The 27,214-nt window shown below is 36.9% G+C and overlaps 1 protein-coding gene and 1 pseudogene across 2 annotated transcripts in view; both read right to left on the reverse strand.

The window, feature by feature from the left end:
* The window catches only part of LOC134367448 (structural maintenance of chromosomes protein 1B-like), an 84,142-nt gene that overhangs the window by 43,221 nt on the left and 13,707 nt on the right, over window positions 1-27,214 (reverse strand). For both annotated transcript variants that reach the window (XM_063084206.1, XM_063084205.1), the window contains exons 6-12: window positions 25,943-26,201; window positions 24,900-25,040; window positions 22,254-22,336; window positions 21,335-21,542; window positions 18,321-18,506; window positions 16,085-16,264; window positions 2,816-2,962 (exon numbers count right to left, since the gene is read on the reverse strand). In XM_063084206.1, coding sequence (XP_062940276.1) covers window positions 2,816-2,962; window positions 16,085-16,264; window positions 18,321-18,506; window positions 21,335-21,542; window positions 22,254-22,336; window positions 24,900-25,040; window positions 25,943-26,201 — 1,204 coding nt within the window. The remainder of the gene's footprint in view (window positions 1-2,815; window positions 2,963-16,084; window positions 16,265-18,320; window positions 18,507-21,334; window positions 21,543-22,253; window positions 22,337-24,899; window positions 25,041-25,942; window positions 26,202-27,214) is intronic.
* On the reverse strand, window positions 19,805-19,923 carry LOC134368859 (5S ribosomal RNA; annotated as a pseudogene).

Consider the following 27,214-nt stretch of genomic DNA (forward strand, 5'->3'; position numbering starts at 1 on the left):
GTTCAATGGACAGGAAATTTTCCTCAGGCTATAAGTCTCTGTTGCAAGATAAGGATTGTGGCACAGCAGGTTGCTGGCTCAAAGACAGACTAGTTACTGATTGTTATGTAAAGATACAGAGAAATTGCTATATGGAGGAATGTTTGCTAAGATCAAGCTTGTGTTGATAAGTTCACCTAACTGTCTACTGGAATGTCATCTGGCTTGTTTCACCAAAAGTTCCCAGCCTATATTTTTAAACTATAACCCCACATTTGTTCTCTTCCTGTAACTTCCTGGTCTGGAAAATAAATGCAGGAAGAGAACCCCAATTTGGTGTTAATTTCCCAAGGAAGGGATCCCTCTTGCTTGAGGGTTCTTGTGGGAGATTAACCACTTTGGGGCCTCTCACTGCTCAGTAGAGATGGGATTTGAGTGATCCTTTGTGTCTCTGTCACCCAGGGGAAGTGGGATGACAAATCCGTGAGGGGCAAAGCAACAAAAAGCCACAGGTAACTATATTGATCCAACTAGCACACATTCTACACAATTATTGAAAATCAACATTACACCCCAAATGTATGTATAATAAAAAAAGTAAATTAAAACAAACATACAAACAAACAAAAACCAGGTAGAAAGTTAATATGGACATGGATAGGATGCAAGATTCATTTCAAGTTGCCATCATCAGAACTTTCTCTGTGCCTTGACCTAAATTTGTAAAACTTTCAAAAGCTGTATATTTCTATACCTTAGACTAAAACATAAAATGTGCTCTTATGCTTACAGAAAAAGAGTAAAAGATGTTAAGTAACCTTGCCAAAAATCAAGTTTTTGATTCATTCCTTGAGTCAGAAACTGGTAATTTGTATACACAAAAGAAGAAAGCTAAATAGGAAAAATAAATAATCTGGAAGCATTCTATCAATTTAGTATCTAAAGTTGACATTTCAAGTATGTGGAGGGGGAAATACAATATGCGACAAATGATACTTTTATAAAATGACAAGTCAATTGGCAAAAATAAGCTGGATCCCAGTCATCAAAATAAATTCCAAAGGAATAAAAAAAAAGAGTAAATGTTAAATACACGAAAGCACTAGAAGGAAGCATTATTGAATTTCTTCTGTGAGCTTAAGAAAGAATTACATCTCTCTAAGCATGATACATTACAACATCCAGAAGTAATAACAGATTAATAAATTTGGCTACATAAAGATGAAAAACACATGTATGACAAAAAGAATAAAGTCAAGTGTCAAACAGATACTTGGCAATCAACAGGAATAAACTGGTGATAACGCACACAACATGAGTATCAAAAACGGTAGGCTAAGTAAAGAAAGCATGGGCAAAAACTTCTTACTGTATGATTCCATTCAAGTGAAAGCCTAGAAGAGGAAAAACTGTAATGACAGAAAGATTGGGTTGCCAGGGCCTAAGGGGTCTAGGGGAGGGGACTGAGTGTAAAGGAGCACAAAAATGGGATTGTGTGTGGGGGTGGGGTAGTGGAAATGATCTACATCATGATTGTGGTGGTGGTTACATAATGAAATACATTTGTCAAAATGTATTAAATTACACACTTAAAATTGGTGACTGTTATTGTATGCTCGTTTACTTATTATACAAATAAAATAGGTAATAAAATAACAAACAATCTAATAGAAAAATGTGCACAGAAAAAAAAAACAGTTCACAGAAGAAAAACTTACAAGGAACCAATAAATACATGAGGAAATGTTCAACCTGTTATAATTTAAGAAATGAATATCAAAGTAGACCACAGTTTCCTATCAATCAGATTGACAAAGACAAATATTTGCTAGTACCCAGTACTACAATGTACGGACATGCACACTCTACTACAGGTTTTCTTTTGATGAGAATTTAGCAATATCTATCAACATTTTATTTATTTATATATTTTTTGGTGGCTAACTCGTACAGGGATAGAACCCTTGACCTTGGTGTTATAACACTGCACTCTAACCAAGTGAGCTAATTGACCAACTGTCTATCAACATTTTAAATACACATATTCTTAGACCCAGATATTCCACTTATAGAAATTCATCTCAGAGATATATTTATGCAAATAAAGATATAATAACATACATTTATAGAGTGCTTCATATGCCAGGAATTTTAAGTATTTTACATAAATTATTTGATTTATTCCTTATAATAACACTAAATGCAAGGTACTTTTATGATCCCCATTGTACAGATGGGACAACTAAAGTACAAAGAGGAACTTACTCAAGGTCATACCACTAGTGACTGGCAGAGTCAGGATTCAAACCCACGCAGCTTTAGAATTATATATGGCTCTAGAATTTATACTCTTAGATACTATGTTATTCTCCATCTCTAAAGAATGTTTAACGTTGGACCATTTGGAACAGCACAATACAAATCAATAGGAGACTGGTTAAATAAATAACATCTACAAAATAAAATACCAGGCACAATTCACTAAAAAATAAAGTAACTTTCTATATATGAAAATTAAAACATGTCATTTTACGGCATTAAATGAAAAAGCTTGTTGCAAACACTACTTACAGCAAAAATATATTTTAAAGCAAAGAAAATAGGAAAATACATATACTTGCATATACAGAGAATACTTCAGGAGGTTAAGCATCAAACTGCATTTAGCAAATACCACTGATATATAATTTTTACTTTTTACTGTATTCCATTCTACATTATTTGAATATTTTAAAATGATAGGCATGCTACTTTTATTACCCAAAACCCCAACCTGTTTTAAAAACACACTCCCTTATTGAACTAGTATTTTGGAACTTTTATGACATGGATTTACCTTCAGCTCTTGGATTAGCTGGCTTCTTCTGACTCTTAGATTCGTTAACTCTTTCTCATCCCAGCATCTAGCCATGTCTTTTAAATCACTTGACCCTCCAGAGATCACGCCCGATTTTAAAAATAATGTTCCATCAAGAGCCACTGTCTGTAAAATCAAAAATATTTTACCTTGAAAAAACATACATAAAGAAGACAAAAATAAGGACATAATGTGGCAATTTGTACAGCTGAAAATTTGAAGATGAGAAACCACTTACTATACTTTACTGACAAAGTATGTAGTTTACGAAGGGACACCAGCCAAGAAACAAGCCACAAATGCAAAACCCCTTTTACTCAGGCCCAAAGCAATTCTAGATAACAAATTAGCAGCAATTACAAAGGTTTGAAATAAGCTGAACATTAGTTTCAAACATATTCAACACTGGCAAGCAAAAACTAAGAATACTTATATGCAGTATCAAATAGATTACATCACATAGTCCTGGGTCTAGAGGAATCTTGTCATATATGTCAATGGCATATTTTGAAAATTGCCTTCATAATTTTAGGATACCAAAAATATCGCACTCTCCAAAGTGGATATGAAACTGGAACCAACAAAAAAATTTAAATGGAGTCAAGGTATAATACAGCGTGAAGTTTATAGTCCTGTTAGTAAGCATGTGCTTTATGGAGTAAGTGAAAGGCTCCACTGCTTTCCTGCTTCTAAATTGTTGTCAATAAAGCATATTTTACCTCTACACTGTGTGTACTAGTAATGTGTGTATATGTGTATGCCAATGTCTCTTATATGACAATCTTCAAAGTCCTTGTGTGGTCCAAGACGACTCGTAGAGTTTCAGCCATAGTGTCTGTGCTTCAAGAAAGAAGACAGGAAGGGAGAGTCAGGGTAAAAGGTTCCCATAAGGAAGCTTTCCTGGCAGGCCCAGCAATGACTACCATTTACATCCAGTAGCTACACCTAGATTGCTACACAATGAAATCAAGGTCCATGAGTAAGGGAGAAGCAGAGAGGAATATTGAGCAGGCAGTTGTCTCTGACACAGACAGGAGGTAGCCAGGGAAATGGCAGTGGTGGCATGCTGGTGGGAAAGGCATGAATGCATAAAATGGATTGTGTATGAGTGTGCACGTGTCACAGGGATGGGATGGGGAAAGAAGGAATATAATGGGTTTGGAATTCCTGCAACAGTTACGGAACAACTTAGAGATGAGGCTAGTAGACAGGCCAGATCTTTGGCAGCCATCAGAGGAAGAACGTGGATGGAATTCCACTGAGGACTAGTGGAGCCTGTAGAGGGAGCTGAGGAGGACTGGCTCTGAACACACTGAAACCCAACAGAAAGAGAAATGTCAGAGAGGAGCTTTAGATAGACCATTCTGGCAACTATTTGGAAAATGCATTGGTCCAGCAAGGCCAGAGATGATGGTATAAATTCAACCAATATTACTGAGGTCTAAGAAAAGGAAAAAGATTTGAGAAATATTTAGGATATATTATAAGAAGAGCCTGGGGATTGTTTGGATATAGAGGTCAGGAAAGAATCCCTGGGGAAACAACAGGATTTTGTTTGGCTGGAATAGTATCATCAAGAATTGAGTTGAAGAACAGAAGAGAGATCAAGATTTAGTAAAAAGAACATGAATTTCCTTTTAAACATGCTGGTTACATAGTGCTTGTGGGCTAGCATTTTCTTTATTTATAATGTGTACCTTGATTATTTTGTTAAAGAATTAATTCTCATAGATTACAATAAAATTATAATGTATGTTAATATACAATCAGAAAGCTACAAATATTAATTAAAATAAAGTTAAGAAATTAAACTAGGTGAAAAAAGAACAAAGTATAATTAATAATTTAGACTACTTTAAAGGCTAAATTATAATATTATAATCACTAAATTTAATTAAATAAGAAAGAGAAAAAAATTCAGTATATGATATTATGGCAAGTAATTAATCATTTAGGGGAAAAAGCTAATACCAACATTTAACAGTGTACATCAAAATAAATTCCTGACAGATAAACATTAGAATATAAAAGTGAGACCATTGAAGAAAAGTAAACTAAAAAAACAGTGGTAAACTTAGGTAAATATATAATTAATCTTATTATAAAGTCCCAGTTGTATATATAAAAATAACTTACAAATATAGTTGTTTATAAAATAACATAAGATATAACATATATGCTATAATACTCACTAGTAGTTCTTATAGAGTGTGGTTACCACGTATGGCAAATAAAAATACAGGATGCCCAGCTAAATTTGAATTTCAGATAAACAAATAATTTTTTGTATATGTATGTCCAAATATTTTACTTGGCAACTATGTTAGGGAATGAGGTGAGGTGTTTTCTTTTTCAGCTCCTGTTTTCCAAAGTTTTCTAAACTGAACATTTATCTACTTGTATTTCTGATGTATGTAAACCAAAGTATAACAGAATAAAAATGTACGGGGGCCTGCTTGGAGAGAAGAGAGAGAAGTATGTCAAGGATTTTGAGCTAATAAATATCTGTCAAAATAAACCTAAGTTCTAGTGCCAACTCTTTCTTCCCAACCGTGATACGTGGGCAAGTCAATTTTGCCTCTTTAAACAGTGTGTGCAGTGATTTTCTGGAGTTGTTTTTACTTTATTGCTGCAGTGACTGATGCTGTTGTTATTGCAACTACTCACTGCTGAACACAATGTGCATTGACACAATGCTTATACATTATTTGACTTGATGTAGATGTTATTTCCATTTTACAAAACGGGCCTTGCTTAAAGATATTAAGTAACTTGCCTAAAAGCCATAGGCAATATAGCACACGGGCTACAGTCCAACTTAGTCAAATACCTAAGTCCATGTTCTTAACTACTATATTATACATCTCTTTCAAATTTAAAAATGTAGTAGGGAACAAAACAATGAATTATGAATTTTATGAGTTTTCAGTAGTTTTTAGGTACACAACAATTTATTTGTATTAAATGTCAATGTACCTTCTTTCATTTGACTTACAGTTAAACTGCTATTCCAGAAAAACGTTTTTCCCCCAGACTGCAGTTTCCTACACGTATAGCTCATATGAGTTGCTCAGTGCCGTAATCCCTGCCTACCTTGGGGGTTACATTCTGAAAAATACCTTGGCTGGCATAGCTGTATCTCACATAAAATAAGGAGCTGAGGAAATTTTTAAATACCATCACATAAAAGTTCAGAGGGCATGGGCCTGCAAAAAGAATGAATTCTTTGGCATTAAAAACTTGTTCTGTAGGATAACACACTATTTCCTGAACCAACTTCAATTGTTTCAAGAAATATTGTTCCAGCGTTATAGGATGGTGAAATAGATTCTCCTACAATTTTTGTGTTATGTAAAGTATACTGTATTTTTAAGTCCTCTTTTTTTGGTATGAAAAATAATATCCTTTAATATTTTATTTCTGAATGGGTAAGATATTCACATAGTTCAAAATTTAAAAGATATTTAAGAATAGAATGAAAAATGTGCCTGGAATTCCTGGCCCCAAGTATCACTACCATCCCTAGATGTAATCAATGCTTTCAATTTCTTGAGTATTCTCCCAGAAATATTTTTGCATATAGAAACAAATACATGCATAAATTTCTTCCCCATTTTTACACAAATAGTCTACTTATTGTTTTTTTAACTGAACATATCTTGGAGATTGTCTCATACTTGGACATACATCAAGAGCTACATGCTTTTTTAAGGTTGCATAGTACTGCATTCTATGAACGTATTCTAATTTTATTGAACTAGTCTTGTATAGGTATCGGGGTTGGTCCCAACTTTTCCTATTACACACATGGATCAATGGATAAACCTTGTGCACACATCATTTCATACAGTGAAAATGATCTATATGTGAAGCTGCTAGAAGGTACAACTTTTAGGAATTCCCCTTCACAGAGCAGGTAGAAATTTACACTCTCAGCCGTGAAGGAAAGGCCTCCTGCCCCACAGAATGTCATCACACTTTCTGATGCTGGTCGGTCTGACGGGTGAAAACAGAACCTCCGTGTAGTTTTAAGGGGCATTTCCCATCTTACAGGTGAGGTTAAGTTTTCATGGTTAAGAGCAATTATACTTCCTTTTATGAAAACAAGTTTGTTCATATCCTTTGTCCATTTTCCCACTGTATCATTGTTCTTTTCCCTTGATTTGCAGGAAAATTTGTTCTTTTCCATGAGTTGCAAATATTTCCCCCAGCTCGCCATTTTCTTTTTTATTTTGCTCATGGTGGTTTTTGCCATGTAGGAATTCTTTATGTTACGTGAATTTATCCATCTTTCATAGCTTTTGGGTTTTCTGTCGTATTGTAAAGGCATTGCTGCCTCTGGGATTGAGAAAATATTTCCATGTTTTCTCTTAAAAATTTTACGGTTTTATTCTTCACGTTTATGTTTCTAATCCATCCAGAACTTATTCTGATATAAAAGTATGAGGATTAAGTTCAACTACATTTTATTCCCGATGGTACTCGTTCAAGCGGTACCCGGTACTTTTATTCACTTTTGTACAATGTGTGCAAATTTTGAAAAACGATCTTTTCACAAATCATTCAGCTATGTAATGACATTTTTTTGCTCCATCATATTAAAAGGGCAAAACAAATAGATCTTCCCATACATATTTTAAAATAACAACCAGTCTATGGGAGAAAGAAGCAAATAACTGTTGTGACTCTGTTTAAGGGGGGTGAATGGAATAATTCAGTATATGTAAAGAGATTCTAGTTTCTGAAATGTTAGTACATAAGTTTTTAAATTATTAAAAAATTGAGTTATCACAAAAATATGGTAACAAAACTATAGCTAGCAGAATTGCTGTTAACTTATGTAGTTTGTAGTTATGTATATAGATTATATATACTATAGTTTATATATAAACCAAACTATTTTGTGATATCACTTGCAATGTTTGAATAAAGAAAATTCTTTTTTTTTAAATTTTATTTTGTCGATATACATTGTAGCTGATTATTGCTCCCCATCACCAACACCTCCCTCCCTTCTCCCTCCCCCCTCCCCCCCAACAATGTCCTTTCTGTTTGCTTGTTGTATCAACTTCAAATAATTGTGGTTGTTATATCTTCTCCCCCCCCCCCCGGTTTGTGTGTGTGTGTGTGTGTGTGTGTGTGTGTGTGTGTGTGTGTGTGTGTGTGTGTGTGAATTTATATATTAATTTTTAGCTCCCTCCAATAAGTGAGAACATGTGGTATTTCTCTTTCTGTGCCTGACTTGTTTCACTTAATATAATTCTCTCAAGGTCCATCCATGTTGTTGCAAATGGCAGTATTTCATTCATTTTTATAGCTGAGTAGTATTCCATTGTGCAGATATACCACATTTTCCGTATCCACTCATCTGATGATGGACAATTGGGCTGGTTCCAACTCTTGGCTATTGTAAAGAGTGCTGCGATGAACACTGGGGAACAGGTATACCTTCGACTTGATGATTTCCATTCCTCTGGGTATATTCCCAACAGTGGGATGGCTGGGTCGTATGGTAGATCTATTTGCAATTGTTTAAGGAACCTCCATACCATTTTCCATAGAGGCTGCACCATTTTGCAGTCCCACCAACAATGTATGAGAGTTCCTTTTTCTCCGCAGCCTCGCCAGCATTTATCGTTCATAGTCTTTTGGATTTTAGCCATCCTAACTGGGGTTAGATGGTATCTCAATGTGGTTTTGATTTGCATTTCCCGGATGCTGAGTGATGTTGAGCATTTTTTCATATGTCTGTTGGCCATTTGGATATCTTCCTTAGAGAAATGCCTACTTAGCTCTTTTGCCCATTTTTTAATTGGGTTGCTTGTTTTCTTCTTGTAAAGTTGTTTGAGTTCCTTATATATTCTGGATATTAATCCTTTGTCAGATGTATATTTTGCAAATATTTTCTCCCACTCTGTTGGTTGTCTTTTAACTCTTTTAATTGTTTCTTTTGCTGTGCAGAAGCTTTTTAGTTTGATATAATCCCATTTGTTTATTTTTCCTTTGGTTACCCGTGCTTTTGGGGTCGTATTCATGAAGTCTGTGCCCAGTCCTATTTCCTGAAGTGTTTCTCCTATGTTTTCTTTAAGAAGTTTTATTGTCTCAGGGTGTATATTTAAATCCTTAATCCATTTTGAGTTGATTTTAGTATACAGTGAGAGGTATGGATCTAGTTTCATTCTCCTGCATATCGATATCCAGTTATCCCAGCACCACTTGCTGAAGAGGCAGTCCCTTCCCCAGTGAATAGGCTTGGTGCCTTTGTCAAAGATCAGATGGCAGTAAGTGTGTGGGTTGATTTCTGGATTCTCTATTCTATTCCATTGGTCAGTGTGTCTGTTTTTATGCCAGTACCATACTGTTTTGGTTATTATAGCTTTGTAGTATAGCTTAAAGTCAGGTAGTATTATGCCTCCAGCTTTATTTTTTTTGCTGAGCATTGCTTTGGCTATTCGTGGTCTTTTATTGTTCCATATAAATGTCTGAATAGTTTTTTCCATTTCTGAGAAAAATGTCTTTGGAATTTTGATGGGGATTGCATTGAATTTGTATATCACTTTGGGTAGTATGGACATTTTCACTATGTTGATTCTTCCAATCCAAGAGCATGGAATATATTTCCATCTTCTTGTATCCTCTCTAATTTCTCTCAGCAGTGGTTTGTAGTTCTCATTATAGAGATTTTTCACCTCCTTGGTTAACTCAATTCCTAAGTATTTTATTTTTTTGGTGGCTATTGTAAATGGGCAGGCTTTCTTGATTTCTCCTTCTGCATGTTCACTATTGGAGAAAAGAAATGCTACTGATTTTTGTGTGTTGATTTTGTATCCTGCTACTGTGCTGAAATCATTTATCAATTCCAACAGTTTTTTTGTAGAGGTTTTAGGCTGTTCGATATATAGGATCATGTCATCTGCAAACAGGGACAGTTTGACTTCATCTTTTCCAATCTGGATGCCCTTTATTTCCTTCTCTTCTCTGATTGCTCTGGCTAGTACTTCCAACACTATGTTGAATAGGAGTGGTGAGAGTGGGCATCCTTGTCTAGTGCCTGTTCTTAAAGGAAAAGCTTTCAGCTTTTCCCCATTCAGGATGATATTGGCAGTGGGTTTGGCATATATGGCTTTAATTATGTTGAGATACTTTCCCTCTATACCTAACTTATAGAGGGTCTTTGTCATGAATGAGTGCTGAACTTTATCAAATGCTTTTTCAGCATCTATAGAGATGATCATAGGGTCCTTGTGTTTGAGTTTATTAATATGGTGTATCACATTTATTGATTTGCGTATGTTGAACCAACCTTGCATCCCTGGGATGAATCCCACTTGATCGTGATGAATAATTTTTCGTATGTGTTGCTGTATTCTGTTTGCTAGTATTTTAGTGAGGATTTTTGCATCTATATTCATCAAGGATATCGGCCTGTAGTTTTCTTTTTTGGTTATATCTTTACCTGGTTTTGGTATCAGGATGATGTTTGCTTCATAGAATGAGTTTGGGAGATTTGCATCCGTTTCAATCTTTTGGAATAGTTTGTAAAGAATCGGTGTCAATTCCTCTTTGAATGTTTGGTAAAATTCTGCTGTGAATCCATCTGGTCCTGGGCTTTTCTTTGTTGGGAGCCTTCTGATAACAGCTTCAATCTCCTTTATTGTTATTGGTCTGTTCAAATTTTCTACATCTTCACGGTTCAGTTTTGGGAGCTTGTGTGTGTCCAGAAATTTATCCATTTCCTCCAGATTTTCAAATTTGTTGGCGTATAGTTGTTTATAGTAGTCTCGAATGATTCCTTGTATTTCAGATGAATCAGTTGTAATATCGCCTTTTTCATTTCTAATTTTTGTTATTTGAGTCTTCTCTCTTCTTTTTTCTGTTAGCCATGCTAATGGTTTGTCAATTTTATTTATCTTTTCAAAAAACCAACTTTTTGATTCGTTGATCTTTTGAATTGTTTTTTGGTTTTCAATTTCATTCAGTTCTGCTCTGATCTTAATGATTTCTTTCCGTCTGCTAACTTTAGGATTGGATTGTTCTTGTTTTTCTAGTTCTTTAAGGTGAAGTGTTAGGTTGTTCACTTGCAATCTTTCCATTCTTCTGAAGTGAGCATTTAATGCAATAAATTTTCCCCTCAATACTGCTTTTGCAGTATCCCACAGGTTTTGGTATGATGTATCATTGTTTTCATTAGTTTCAATAAACTTTTTGATTTCCTGCTTGATTTCTTCTTGGACCCATATGTCATTAAGTAGAATGCTGTTTAATTTCCATGTGTTTGTATAGTTTCCAGAGTTTTGTTTGTTATTAATTTCTAGTTTTAATCCATTGTGGTCTGAGAAGATACATGGGATAATTCCAATTTTTTTGAATTTATTGAGACTTGATTTGTGACCTAATATGTGATCTATCCTGGACAATGATCCATGTGCTGATGAGAAGAATGAATATTCTGAGGTTGTTGGGTGGAATGTTCTGTAGATATCTGCCAATTCCAATTGGTCTAGAGTCTTGTTTAGATCTTGTGTTTCTCTACTGATTCTTTGCCTAGATGATCTGTCTAATATTGACAGTGGAGTGTTCAGGTCCCCTGCTATTATGGTATTAGTGTCTATTTCCTTCTTTAGGTCTAATAGAGTTTGTTTTATAAATCTGGCTGCTCCAACATTGGGTGCGTACATATTTATGATTGTTATGTCTTCTTGATGGATCAGTCCTTTTATCATTAAGTAGTGTCCCTCATTGTCTCTTTTTATGGTTTTTAGTTTAAAGTCTATTTTGTCAGATATAAGAATAGCTACGCCAGCTCGTTTTTCTTTTCTGTTTGCATGGTAAATCTTTTTCCATCCTTTCACTCTTAGTCTGTGTGAATCTTTATGGGTGAGGTGGGTCTCTTGTAGGCAGCATATAGTTGGGTCCTGCTTTTTGATCCAGTCAGCCAGTCTGTGTCTTTTGATTGGGGAATTTAAGCCTTTTACATTAAGAGTTGTTATTGAAAGGTGTTGATTTATTCCTAACATTTTATTGGTTGTTTGGTTGTCTTAGGTGTCTTTTGTTCCTTGCTTTCTGATTTACTGTTTGGTTTCTTTGTTGGTTCCTTAGGTTGTAGATAGTGTTTTTGTTAGCTTGTTTTCTCTTCATGAATGCCATTTTTATTGTACTAGCGGGTTTAGATTTTTCTTAGGTTTTTATGGCAGTGGTAGTTATTTTTCAGGAACCAAACCCAGTACTCCCTTGAGGATTTCTTGTAAGGGTGGTCTTGTGGTAGTGAACTCCCGCAGTTTTTGTTTGTCTGAGAAATATACTATTTGCCCCTCATTTCGGAAGGATAGCCTTGCAGGGTAGAGTATTCTTGGCTGGCAATCTTTGTCTTTTAGTATTTTGAAAATATCATCCCATTCCTTTCTAGCTTTTAGGGTTTGGGATGAAAAGTCTGATGTTAACCTGATTGGGGCTCCCTTATAGGTGATTTGACGCTTCTCTCTTGCAGCTTTTAAGATTCTCTCTTTGTCTCTGAGTTTTGCCAATTTGACTATGACATGTCTTGGAGAAGGCCTTTTTGGGTTGAATACGTTTGGAGATCGTTGAGCTTCCTGGATCTGAAGATCTGTGATTTTTCCTATACCTGGGAAGTTTTCTGCCACTATTTTGTTGAATATGTTTTCAATGGAATCTCCATTTTCCTCCCCTTCTGGAATACCCATGACTCGGATATTTGAGCGCTTGAGGTTGTCTGATATCTCTCTCAGATTTTCTTCCATGTCCTTGATTCTTTTTTCTTTCTTTTTGTCTGCTTGTGTTATTTCAAACAGCCCATCTTCAAGTTCAGAGGTTCTCTCTTCAACTTCGACAAGCCTGCTGGTTAAACTCTCCATTGTGTTTTTTATTTCTCTGAATAACTTCTTCAGTTCAGCAAGTTCTGCTACATTTTTTTTCAGGACATTGATTTCCTTGTATATTTCCTCTTTCAGATCCTGTATACTTTTCCTCATTTCATCATGATGTCTAGCTGAGTTTTCTTGTATCTCATTCAGTTTCCTTAGAATTATCACTCGAAATTCCTTGTCAGTTATTTCAAGGGCTTCTTGTTCTACAGGATCTAGAGTATGAGATTTATTAACTTTTGGTGGTGTACTTTCTTGATTTTTTGTATTTCTGGTGTCTTTTTTTTGGTGTTTATTCATTGTGGCAGGGGGTTTCACAGTCCACCGGTTTGAGACTAATGACTAACTAGGATGTTGCTGTGGTTGCCAATTTGGTATGGCTCCCGCCGTGACTGCTCAGTTGGCCACTAGTGTCTTGTGTGTGTGGTTGCCTCGGGTCTTGGGCTTCTCCGGGGATCCACCTTTCTGGTCAGCTTGTACTCTGCTGGGCTGGTGGATCACGTACCACAGGGTGTGTGATCTCTGTTGAGCTTTCACTTTCTGTACAGGACTTCTCCCCGTTCGGTGTGCTCTGGCCCAGGCTGTTAGATCGTGCAGTGGCGACCCCACCGGGTGTGTGGTTTCTGTCGAGTCTCCGCCTCCCTGGCCGCACGTCTCCCCCCTCTGTGCACACTGTGCTGGGCTGGGGTGTGTCTTCTGCACCCCTCGTCTATCAGCTGGGCCTTCAGGACCCTGCTCAGCACCGCCTCGCCCAGGAAGTCTACCAGGTTTCTGCTAGGCACAGACGACCGGTCTCTCTGGGTGCCTTTGTATCACTGTGTAGATCTTTCTCGGGTCTTGTTCACCTTTGTATCCCCCCGGTATAAACCGAGTCTAGTGCCCGCCTGCAGCCTGCTCTCCGGCAGGTTCAAGCGGACCTGGGAACTCTCCTACCACACTATTCCCAACCAGAAATTCGTTAGGCTTTTTTCCAAACTGGTGGTCGCAGAGATGGTATCTGCCTCCCAGTAACAGGAAGTTTACCGGGGCCGGAGTCCAGGGTGTGGTGGAGTGACAGTCGGCCCGCCCGTACTTCCTAGCCCTCCCAAAACTGGTCGGGACGCCCCACACCCCCAGCCCCGCCAGAGAACCGCGGAGGGAGTGGGAGAGGAGGCCGGTCCGCAGGGTCCGGAAAGCCCCGCGCCAGGCCAAGCAAATGGGCTCAGTGATGGCCGAGCAGGGCGGAGCTGCCCGCACCTGGGAAAATGGAGGCAGCACCGGGGCAGTGAGTGGCCTGGTGGTGCAGGCAGGAGCCGCGTGGGCATCCACTCCCCGAACAGAGCTGTGCCAGGGATCACTCACAGTGCTGTGCCAGGTCGGGCGCTCGCTCTGTCTCTGGTTTGTTGCCTTCCGTGTTCTCGGCGCTGCCGCCTCGGGCTGTTCAGTCGCGGCACCGCTCGGGCACTCCCAGGAATCTTCTTTAATGCCGGTCTGAAACCTCGAATCCTGAATAGGGCAGCTGGCCGCCTTCAGTGCGGCCCCAGCCTCCGGGATCCTGGCTGCATCCACAGCAGCCCTGGCGCCGTGTTCCCTGTTTCAAGACTCGGTTTTGCAGCTAAGAATCAGTTCTTTTCCTGCTCCACACTTCAAAGCTGTTGCCTGTAAATGAGGCAGCCTCTCCTGCCGGGGGCAAAGTGGCGTTGAGCCCCCACGACCGGCCAGCAGCAGCAGTCCTCCCTTAAGAGATGGCCAGAGGAAGGTCCACAAGCTTCCCGGCTGCCTGAGGCTCAGTGGCCACCTTTTCCACCTCAGCTACTCCGCGCCAGCCGCTGCAGCCGCCGCCATCTTGAAAGCTCGGAAGTGCTTTATCTGAATAAAGAAAATTCTAAAACATAATATCAAACTTGTGGAAAACCAAGAGCACAAGTTGCAGACATCAGATGATTTCTGTGAAAATGTGACATCTATCCAATTGCTGTACCCAACCTAAAACACAGAAAATTCTCTAAAAGTTCCTGGAATATAGTTAGGATACAAATGAGACAAATAAACATTAAAATTTTGAAATACTGATGAGAACAAGATACAACCTACAGGGTAAAGCCTGTTATTGTGAATAAGTTACAAATCATAAATATTTGCTAAGTAAAGGAATAAACAATCTTTTACCCATGTGACTTTAAATTTGCCATACAAATCTTCAAAAGTCAATTTTACACATATACAGGTCAATTATAGTTAATGAGGTAGCAAAGTAAGGAAGACACCTTATTAGCTCACTTATTACACTTGCTTAAATTTAATATGTAGAAATCAATGACAGTAATTACTAAAAGACAGTAATCTCATCATTATTAATATTATTATAGACGGCAGCACCGAACGTATGAGAAGTTAATCATGTTACATAAGTCACTAAATTTAAAACTGGAAATTCTTACATCTCATAAGAATAGCCTGTTTGCAATTCTGGACATTCCGGATTAAATGTGTTAATTGACTAGTAAACAATAAAACGACTATCATTTGAGAGTTATTTTCCAGGCACTATAATAGCATTTTGCATGTTATTACTTAACTTAATCCTTATAACCACAGGAAACAGGCAATATCATTTCACCAATTTTAGATGAGAAAACTAAATTAGAGCTTTAGAAACTTGCCTAAGTCACATAATTAATTGCTAAGTAGAATCACTGGTCTTAATCAGAGCTTATGCCTTCAGCGCTATGTTACACTTCATCACGAATGTAGTTTTTAAAAAAAAGGAGAGAGAGAGAGAGATAATTTCAGGAATTTAACATCACTCAACTAAATATAAACTCTATTCAACTGAGAGTGAAACAATATTTGTTTTTAAAACCAAAATTATTCCCTTGCGAGACTAGTATTCAATAATCTCATTTCAATTGTGCTTTGATTAAATTCAAATGTGTTAAACCTTCAATGTGTAAAAGGCAGTATCTCCATTAAGCTATTGAAGAATTAACTCAGAATGAAAATAAGCACCTAAAATCTTTCCTGGTATATAAAAATACTTGTACCACGTATGTAAAGGCAGGGAAAGTCTGAGGATCATAAGGACATTTATTCCATATAAAGTAAAAACAAACAAACAAAAAAACTTCTTTAGGATATAATTACAATAAATCTATTTTCCAAAATATAATTTATGATGTTGGGGACTGCTACAGAGGTGAAATTTTAAAAAACTTAACTGAACATTATAAAAACTAATGAAGCCGTAACCATCTTGGGTCCCATGGTAGTTTTCCGTATAAAAGAGAACATATGGAAGCACATATAAATATTGTTTGTGTAATATATGAGTCTTATAAATACTGCTTCAATGTATCCAAAAGTGCACCCAGTACAAATCTTTTCTTACTTTCCGTCTTTCAGGTCCATCGAATGCAATACTCCTGGCTTCTTCCACAGTCTCACAGACAAGGCCATTTCCACACACAAATTCAATCACTTTCTTGAGCTGAGGAAACTGAGTCCGTATGACATCAATCGCCATTTTACAGCCTTTAATCTCCCTCAATTTTTCATTGATTGGCTTGATCTAAAAGGTTTAAAAAATTCTTCATATACTAGATATACTAAAATATAAACCAACTGCTCATTACGTTCTTTCTCACCAAACACATACAGGCGGGACGACAGATGATGAATAGCGTGCACTTACACATAATAAAAGTTTGACATGAACATGATGAGCTATATCCCACCATTGGCTCATGAACATTAAAAATAAACTTCATCAAAACCCAGAAGATTTAATGTCCAGATACAACCCTGTCACTACTTATTTGGGAGAAAACAATGCAGGAGAAGTGCTCCATGCTCTCAAGACCATGAAATGTAGTGGAAAATAATAACCTTTTACATACGTGTCAAAAGAGCGGTACGACACTAGGGCACTTAAAAAACACTTTAGGAATAAATGATCAGGAAAGGCTTCAGACCTTCTTAGTCATGACTCGTAGGTTGGATCTACAAACAGATCAGAAAAGTGGCTGCAATGTATTAGTGAAAACCTGCAACTAAGATCTCACCTTTGTGTGACAAAGCAAAACAGCAAAAATGCTACATACAACCAAAATGTGTATATGTGTGTGTGTGTTATATATATACACACGTACACACGAGTATATACACTTGCGAATATATATTTATATAAATTGAAGCGTATGGGAGCAATCTAAAGTAGTTACTATTAAGGAGCTGGACACTGAAAAGGGATAAGAGTATTCCCTTTATATTTGATATACTTCTTTATGAGACGTTGTTAAAAAGGAGTTTGCCTTGAAAAACATCTCAAGTGGGGAATAAGTAGAACAGGATTTTAACAGGCAGATGAATTAGGACTAAGAAGTTTCAGGAGGCAGAAGGTCTAAGCAAAAGTGTATTAGTACAATGGGCAGCTGGCACTTGCTGAGCCCCTCCTCTGTGCAGACCCTGTGCCAGGTGGTTTACTTGTAATGATTCCTTGCAATAATCCAATAAGGTAAGAATTAATTCTCCTACTTCATAGATGAAGAAATTGAAGCCCAGAAAAGTTATGAACAACTTAATGAGAGCAAATTAGAAGTAGGGCTGAGATTCAAACTCAGGGCACTCCAACTCCAAGGCATGTGCTGTTAACCACTATGCACACTGCCTGCATTTCAGGGTCTTGACTGCCAGATCAAATAAAACATTATCTTTGGTAGGCAATAAAAAATCACAAAAGATATCAATTGTGATATGACAGAGTTCCTGCTGCAGGAATTTAGATTCTGGACATGGGAACATATCTCAACACATAACTCAAGGCTCAAAATTGAGACTGCCCCACCAAGAGTTGACACACTGGACCAAATATTCACAATAGAGACTGAGTTGACATCTCGCCCACAGACCATACATCTTATCCATCTCCTATCTAGATGGTCCCTAACTTACGATGGTTCAAGTCATGACTTCTTGACTTTACAATGGTGTCAAAGTGATATACATTCAGTAGAAACCGTACTTCAAATTTTGAATGTCAGTCTTTCCCTGGCCTAGTGGTGTGCGGTGTGGTGCTCTCTTGTGATGCTGGCAGGGGCAGCAAACCGCAGCTCTCAGCCAGCCACGTGATCAAGAGTAAACAGCCGACACCCTGCAGCGCACTGTGTTGCTAAGCTATGAGGTTCGGTAGGTTAGGTGTATTAAATGCATTTTCAATGGATGATATTCTCAACTTACGATGGGTTCAATGGATGATATTCTCAACTTACGATGGGTTTACCGTGACATAAAGCAATGGTCAAGTTGAGGAGCACTTGTATTTTGCTACAGAACAAAATACATTGCTGGCTGGTTTGCAGAGTGGTGTACTGCTAGAGCAATGACATCAGAGTCACCAGGATAGAATTATGCAAAACTAGATTAGGAAAAAAATGATGTGATATCAAGAAAGATAGCAGCTACTTGATATTATTCTTTGTCTGCCAATACATCAACGCTAGCCATGCAAATGATGGGCTAATTGGCAACGATTTTTTTCAGTCACTACCATTGTTTTAGGTAATAAAGACGTACTATAACAGACAAGTTTTTATCACTACTAAATACCAACATTACAAATTTCTTACCTCTAGGTAATCTAGAGCAAGGAATGTCTCAGATTCAGCTCTTTCCTCCTTCAGAAATTGAATACAATCTTTTGCTATTTTTACAGAGGCTACAACAATGGCAAACATGTACTGGCCAAGAAGCTTAGTAACAGCCAGCTGGTATTTCTTATGAATAGGATGACACAGGTCAAGCAGTCTTCCAAACTTAGCAGGTTTCAAGAAAGGAAAGAAAAACAAATACATAGTGAGGAACGTATAATTCACTGTTTTCTCATGTAACAAAGCAACATAGACAAAAAGTAATTTATAAAATTATATCATAATTTAATAGACTCATTCACATGGACCTAAGTTCTATTATGAAATGTCCATTTAGGCATGTCACTTCATTTAAGAAAAGAGTAATGCAGAGGGACTAACCTTATCAAAGTACTAAAATATTTTCTAAAACTGTAGTAATTAAATAATATTCATTCATTCCCTATTTATTAAATGAGAATCTATGAGGCACCTACTATGTGCAGGACTGAGCTAGACACTGGATAAACATTACTTAATAAAACAGATACTCTCTGATCTCACAGAGTTTTCAGTCTAGTAAGGAAGAAAGACAATCAATAGCCACATGCATGTAACAAAACACAGCTAGTCACTGTGGCAAAAAAAAAAAAGAGTGCTCTGAGAATATATAAAAGAGATCAGGTTAGCCCAAAAAGTCAAGGAAGGCTTCCAATGAAGAAGTGTTATTTGAGCTAAGATCTGATGAATGGTCAAGAATTAGACAAGTTCAAAAACTTTACTAGCATATGTCTGAATGTCAAACATCCTGTATCAATAGTCTCTAGAATATCTGAAGATTTAATTGTATATCTTTGGTCTCTCTTCCTTTTATTAGGTTCTACTTCAAGAACACAATTTCCTTATGATAGCTCATCGCAGTATTTAATATTTATTATCTTTGCTTTAAACGTTTAAATCTCTTTTTTTTTTCTTTTCCATTTACATGTGATTATCTCAAGCTTTTCTTCTGGGTCAAGAATTTGATTTTCAGCTGTGCAGCTCACTCCTTGTTACTTCTATTTTATTTATTAGTATTCCTTGCTACTTCTTATTAACTTATTTTATTCGTCTATTTTATTTATTAAGTAAATGTTAACTAATTATTATTCAGTAATAATGTTTGTTCTTAATTTGTTTTCTTAGCTCCACGTTTTCCTTTTCATTTTGTTTATCCTCATATTTGAATTTAGTTTTATGAATTCAAGCTCTTATTAAATTATGCAAAGCAGAAAACATTTATGGGGGATTATGTTCTGTAACTGTCTAGGCTGGACTTTTAGGCCTCTAAATATTTTTAAATATTTTCTTTCTCTTTATTATTATGTATACTTATAGCTGTAGCTGCCATAGTGATTCTTTTTGTCTTGCTTAGGTTTAATGTGGGCATCTCTGTTTATTTTCATTTGCTGTAATAATCTTTTCATTTTCTTTTTTTTTTTTAAAGCCTACAGTACCAGGTACTTCCAGGTGGTTTCCTATCCAAGTACTAACCAGGCCCAACCCTGCTTACCTTCCGAGGTCAGACAAGATTGGGCGCGGTTAGGGTGGTATGACTGTAGACAGACTTTTCCTTGATTACCTTTCCCAAAGAACTGAGAAGGCTAACTCCTTTGAGCAACAGTTGGTGGAGCAAGTATTTCCTATTTTATCCACCTTCGTACCACCTCGGGGGTTGGAGGGCAACGTAAGTGAGAGCTCAGCTAAGGCTTTGTAAGATTACGCTTTGTTTGAATACCTGAGTTGTGCTCTTTCTTCTGATTTTTGAAATTAATATCCTATACAAAGGTTCTTCTACCTTGGGGGAGGAGGACAAATCCACTTTGCAAAGAGCTTCAAAATGGCCTCTCAATTTAATGAGGAGCCATAGAGTCTTCGTTTTCATCAGAGAGCATTAGAGAGTCACCTTTCCTGACTCACCAGAATTTTAGTCTAAATCCCTCCAGTTAGAAGAGCAAAAAGATACAGATAAGTTTGCTTCTTGCTAGACTAAGGTATACTAAGTGAGAATTTTAGGAAATAGTCAACTTATCGCTTGGCTTAGGCAGAGTTAAATATAAGCAATGCTATACTTCAATTTTTTTTTTTTAATATCCTGGACTATCACCATTTTTTAGGTTTATAACATTAGTTTGACTGGTTGTTGAAAAGGATATGTTTAGGTTTTTGTCATTTTGTTAGAAATTGTAGAAAAAAGATTCTGTGACCCAGGTTTACTCCTCCATCATTATCCAGAAGTCAAAACCACATATAAGAATCAGAAAGTCAAAAAGGATACTGTAAAGAAGATGAAGATGGGTGGCCAGAAAGGTACAAGGAAAACCATGACAGTGTGGTACCATGGAGGCCAGTGGCAGGTGTTTCAAAATAGGTCAAGTGGTTAACAGTGTCAAATGCTGAAAACAGGCCATCATAACATGACTGCACAGTGTACAATGATGTTAGTGACAAGCAAGTCAGATACCAAACCCCTGATCCCAAAGGAAATAATGCTGTGAGGGTGACACACCAAGTAACAGGTGATTTGTATTTTGGTTGATGACATACATAAGCAATGCTAGATGCGTAGTTAGAGAATAAAAATATGCCAATGATGTCGCTGAAAAAGTATTTTTAAAAAAATTAAAACCTTAAAGAACATGGGGTATGAGTCAATGTATCTGGGGGCTCAGACTACTTCACGGCACCCGTTTCCTTTGGGGATACTGACAATAACTCAGACTTTTTGGGTACTGTGTTCATGTCAATGCTTCTCCCCAGTAATTAATTATCTTTAGACACTACCCAAAGTAATTTACATTTTACCCCAATTATTTACTTTTATACTAAAAAATGTAAATTGCTAAGCACAAAACTTAAAGACTTCTGAATTGTTTTGCTTCCTAATAATGTTATATTTATAGTTCCAAATAAGAATATACTGTTTTCACCACACAGGAAAGCTTAGCCTTATTTTAATTGTTCATTCTAATTACCACAGAATCTGGGTAAAGTCTACTAAGGCGATTCAGAATCTCTGCTCTCTTTTGCTGACATCTTCTCTCATGGTCATCAATTCCATCATTCTGCAGTTCACTTTCAATAAGATCCAATTCTTCATTAACCTCAGACATTCTTGATTTTGCTTTGTCAATTTCAACCACTAGGGTTTCCTCTTGCTCTTTCTTCTCTTTCAAGCGATCCCTATGTAATAACAACAACAGATCATATAGCAAAAAGCAAAACCAAAATTTAGGAATTACCACATGCAACGTACTCTTATCTGGCATTGCAAGGGAATGGAGTAGTGCTCTATTAATGTTGAAAACATAAAAAAAAATACAGTAAATCTAACACCAAATGAGGGCAAAAACAATTTTGATCATTCGTTGTTGATTCAAAAGATATGTATTTCTGCGCACTGAAATAGTAACAATAGATTACTATAACCAGAGCAATCCTCATGAGCTTAATAATAAGGAAATGCCAATTAAAAAGAAACCCTTAGTTACAGAATACTTAGGTTGTATGAGGGTTCTTCAAAAAGTTCATGGAAAGATTCATATTATCGTTTAATTCTATTTTTCCACGAACTTTCTGAAGTAAACTTGCATTAGCTTTCATGATATAACTCACTACTTTCATTAAAAATATCAATACCAAAAGAGACTTAAAGTTTCACTACTGCTACACATTTGTATTTCCAAAATTAAATATTTCATTATTTATGTAGTCAAGGATAATCTTTAACAACCTACGATGAAATGAAAAGCAATGGATGAAACAAAGAAAAGAGTTGAGGAGTGAGAACTTTATAACAGGAGGAGCATTCATTTGATAGACAGAAATAACCAGACACTTGAGACGTAAGAAAGCTGAGTGGTTTTCTTTTTTTCTTTTTTTTACTCTACCTACATGCATGTCTTTGTATCCTCCTCCAACTTCTCTATTCGTTTTTTATGGTCTTCTATTTGTTCTTTTACTTGTTTTAGATTTCCCTGAAACAGGAAAGGAAACCTAAAATCAATTACAGGAATTCCACCTCAGTTAAATTACATGCCTAACACTCACTATAACGTTGTAAGCTGTTATAAATTTGAAGTACATCGAAGACAACCATATGAAAATATTTATGAGAGCAAATTTTAATTTTGAAAGGGCAGTGTGGTATAGAGCTTTGAAGTTGCACAGATCAGGGTTCAAATCGTGACTCCACCATTTGCTGGATATTTGATCTCCAGCTAATTCACTCTCGTAGCTTCAAAGTCCAAGAGGATTATTTTCAAATATCTACACAGTTCTTATCTGTCCCTCAAACTAATTCATTCAATAAACATTTATTCACTGGCTACCATGGGGTAGGAACTAGAGATACGATAATGAACAGGACAGAGACCTTGCCTTCAAGGAGTAATGTCTGGTGGGAAAGAGACAAGTAATGACAGTAGTGTGGTTTAATGTTAAACCACTTATAGGACAACTAATAGACTTTTGGGGAAAGGACTTCACAAAAGTCTTGCTCTATTCATTTTATCATTAAATCCAGTAATGTAGTAATCCCCGATTTGTTTCATGTCTTTAAGCCTTCCCACATCTAATTCATCCTGTGTACTATAGCAAGATTGATCTGTCTTACTCCATTACTGAATGATCTAAAAACCAGGAGTGTATGAAAGTAAAACCACAATGCTTTTCCGTGTACCACTGGGAAAGAAAATACCACACTTTTCAAGTGGAAAAAAACAAGCGTATTCCAAGATAATTACCCTGTTTTACTCACTTATTACACAAATTTACTGAACAAACCTGCACTACGCAAGGTGCCAGAGTTATAAAAATGAGCAAGACAGTTCTTTGGCTGTAGGAACCCACACATGTTGAAATTAGAGTCTCCATACTGAAGTTCTATTATGTCACGTAAGAATTCCATCCAGAGAGGGAAGAGCAAGAGTCGTCAATGAGGAGAGTACCAAGCTCAGCCGCTGGGAACAGGCGCTTCTGCGCCTTTACTCTGGACAGTCCCAGAGCCTGTGTCATGCTAGACGGTCATTACTTTAACATGCCAGGTGGGTCTCTTAGGTGGTGACCTAAGGGCCTGGGACAAATTTCAGACTTGGCTTAGGTGGAAGAGTAGGATTTACTGGAGGAAAATCTAAAAGACCAGGGTCAACAAGAGAAGAGAAGGCGTGGGTCGCATTTGCTCTCACCATCCCACAGGAGGTGTGTCAGGACCTGGGTGCTCTGCTGGACGCATAATGTGGGATAATCAGACTACCCTGGTACTAGGCATTCTGGACTTGAGATGCTGGCTGATCATGCTAGTTGTCTGAGAAAACCAACTATTGCTCAGCGCCAGAGATCTTGGGACCTGTGGAAAGTGACAGAGCCTCCTATCTGTGAAGGGAGTCATCGGTCCTGTGGAAACTCAGTTTGGGCACAGCTCTTCCCCATCTCTCACCACCTGAGCATGTTATTTCTTTTTTATATTCACAAGGCAACAGCCGTTCAACCGACACTCATTGACATGTACTAAGTGCAAGGTTTACAATGGACATCATTATGAATCCTGCCTTGAAGAAGCTTCCAGTCTAGCAGACCTGAGCCAGTTAATTGTAAATTCTGTGCAATCTTATAAAATCCCTTAGACAGATACAGATTAATAACAATGGGTACTCATATGAAGACGAAATTATTTTTGGCTCTTTTTTCGAGTGGAGTGGGGAGAAAATGAGGGCAAGGGAAGGCTTTGTGCTATAGATAACTATAGAACTTATAATGTGATACAAATGATACAATTACACAAATGTTTTAGAAATATTTCCTGCGGGCCGAGCCCGTGGCGCACTCGGTAGAGTGCTGCGCTGGGAGCGCCGCAACGCTCCCGCCGCGGGTTCGGATCCTATATAGGAATGACCGGTGCACTCACTGGCTGAGTGCCGGTCACGAAAAAAAAAAATTAAAAAAAAAAAAAAAAAAAAAGTATTTCCTGCTATGTGACTATCTTTGTTTTTCTTCTGACACAAAATGCCACCTCTTCTGCTCACAGGACTGTCATACACTGCACCTTCCATATTTGCAGTTCCATCTGCCAAATCCCAAAGACTAAATGAGACAGTATACTATAAGGTGAAGGAGAAGCACTCTGAAGACAAAGCGTTTGGAAGTAAATCCCAATTCCTCCACTTATTACCTTAGTCAAGTCTGCTCAGTCATTTTGTGTTTTGATCCCCTCAGCTGTAAAATACAATAATCCAACACATATTTATTGACTATCAGCTGTGGAAAAGGAACTATTCTAGGTGCTTGAGATGGATCACTGAATAAAACAGACAAACATGCCTGCTCGCATAGAATGTACACTGTAGTGGGGGAAGGCAGACAAATATATCTGAACCATAAAAGATCTCCTAAATAATACTAAGCAGCATAACAGGTAATCCAGAAATTATTTAATTGCTTATGTTTGATGTAAATCCATTTACATATTGAAACGTTACTACCAAAAGGGAATAAAATGTCACTGAGGATAATCCCAAATCATCACGGCACAAACTGAGGTACCTGAACTTCACCATGCCTCCTCTTTTCAAATGCCAGGCTGTCTTCCTCCGCCTTCTGTTCCCACTGCAGTTTTTCCAGTTGTTGGATCGTTATAGCTGCTTTCGTTCTTACTTCTTCCTTAAGTTCGTCATAACGATCCAGCTGTATAAACAGCATTGAAACATTGCTAACTCACTTATAGAAACACGACAGGAAACTCTTCGTATTATACTAGCAGATAATTAATCTTATCAAAAGCTAATTTTATATACATTGGATCATAATTGGCCATCTTCCCCAGGTAATCTAATGTGAACATCATAGAAAACCCTCTTTATTTAAAACTGCTTCTATAGAGCAACAAGGTATTCCAAAGAAACCCTATAATAACGTTTCTGTCAGAAAATCTTAAGAGAAAGGGAAATCCAGAGACAATGATATATCTTTGTCCTCTTTATACAGTCACTATTATTTTAGTATATATAATATGATGTAGGATAATCATAAAATTACTGAAAGAGATAAATGATAAAAATTTAGCTGAGAAAATATTTGGAATTCTCAATTATGATATTTGGATATTTATTATTGCTGTATTATAATTAATTACCATATACTAATTTGGATATTAATTTATCACTGAACATTTTAAATCACCTTAAGTAATCAATTTCCTTCCTGTCAATTAAATGATGTCTCTTCAAAGCCACATATATCTGACCTTTAAATTTTTATAATATCACGAGATAAAAAAAAGTACCTTAAATAACTTAATTACCTAACTTTTATATAAGAAAATGACATCATGTAACCTTGTTGAAGTATTTTCTAGACTTTAACTTATAAATGTTATAATGCCATCTAATCTTATAAAAAATACTTTAGTCTGAAGAATAAATTCAGATTCTGTGTATAGGCTAAAAAATCTTAATCCCTATAATTTACATTCTGAGGAAAATCTCTTAAAATATCAGAAAGAGAGAAAATCCTTTACATTTTTTCTAATTAAAAGGAGAAGTTGAAACAATAGGTACAAAAGATTTCCCATATATTGACTTTTTCACCTTACTGTCTTCCAGTTTTAAGTCTCGTAATTTACTTACCAATTCTTTCTCAATCTGGTTTTCAAAACTTCTCCATGCACCATCTAAATCAACCAGTTCTGCCTCCAGAGCTCCTATCTCATCTTCATGTTTAGAACATTGTTTTTCACTGTGCTTTACTGATTTCTTAGCCACATCTAATTTTTCCAGGTGGTGAGAAATGCTTTCTTTGGCTTTAATGTATTGAAGCTTCTTCTCATTTAAAAGTGCTTCAAGAGATCTAAAAAGAAAAAAGTTCACTTTAAAGGAAAGTATCTATTTTTAAATATATAAGGGGAAGAAGTCCTTTTGATCAAATCACATTAAATAATGAATTCTAAAAATCAGCTTTCAGACTGTAAGCAGATCAGTGGTTGCCAGAGGCTGTGCAAGGTCAGGGGGAGGGTTAGACAGATGAAGCATAGGGGCACTTTTCAAGAGTGGTTAAACTACTCTGTATGATATTGAAGTGGCAGACACATGACACTATGAATTTGTCAAAACCTATAGAATTTTAGAGCACCAAGAGTGAACCGTAACGTAAGCAAATTTTTTTAAAACATCACTTGAAAGCTTGAGGGATCCTAAACGGAACAGAATGTGATAAAAGAAATACAAATGTATAAATAAACAACCTTACGGAATGGGTGGGAGGAAAAAGGGCTCACCTAAGTAATTTTGGAAATGAGCAGAGTCTTTAAGACTAAAATCAAAAGGAATTGTTCATAAGCACTGTACTCCAGTTATAAAGTTGCTTCCCTTGAAGGTATGGGTGAACAATTCTGATACTGCTATACGTGATTACTGGAATCGAACAATTAAGCTAATGGATGGCTGATGGTGGACGCCAGGTTTCTCACCATTGAAATGGGGGGTTATAGATAAGCAAGAGAAGGCTAGAGTGATCCGTGTGTTAATGGCTTAAAACGGAGAGACAGTCTGAACTCATGTTTAGTTCAATGAAGATACAGATGACTATATATGGAAATACTTAGATATGTTTATTCACAAGAGTTACTATACACACATATATTTCCTAGTTCTGTCAACTGAGAAAGCCTCAAAACAAAGACATCCAGAAGGAAAGAGCACACCTAGCACCCAGATGTATAGTTCCTAACACCAATAAAAGGACCAGAACTCCTTGAAGAAATTACTGACTCCTGGGCAAGCTCACACAGGCTAGAGCAGGCTGATTCTAGGACTGGCCCCTACGAAATGAGCCTGGAACATCTCGTAATGCAGAAAACGTAA

The sequence above is a fragment of the Cynocephalus volans genome, chromosome X (assembly GCF_027409185.1).
Source record: "Cynocephalus volans isolate mCynVol1 chromosome X, mCynVol1.pri, whole genome shotgun sequence".
Classification (NCBI taxonomy): Eukaryota; Metazoa; Chordata; class Mammalia; order Dermoptera; family Cynocephalidae; genus Cynocephalus; species Cynocephalus volans.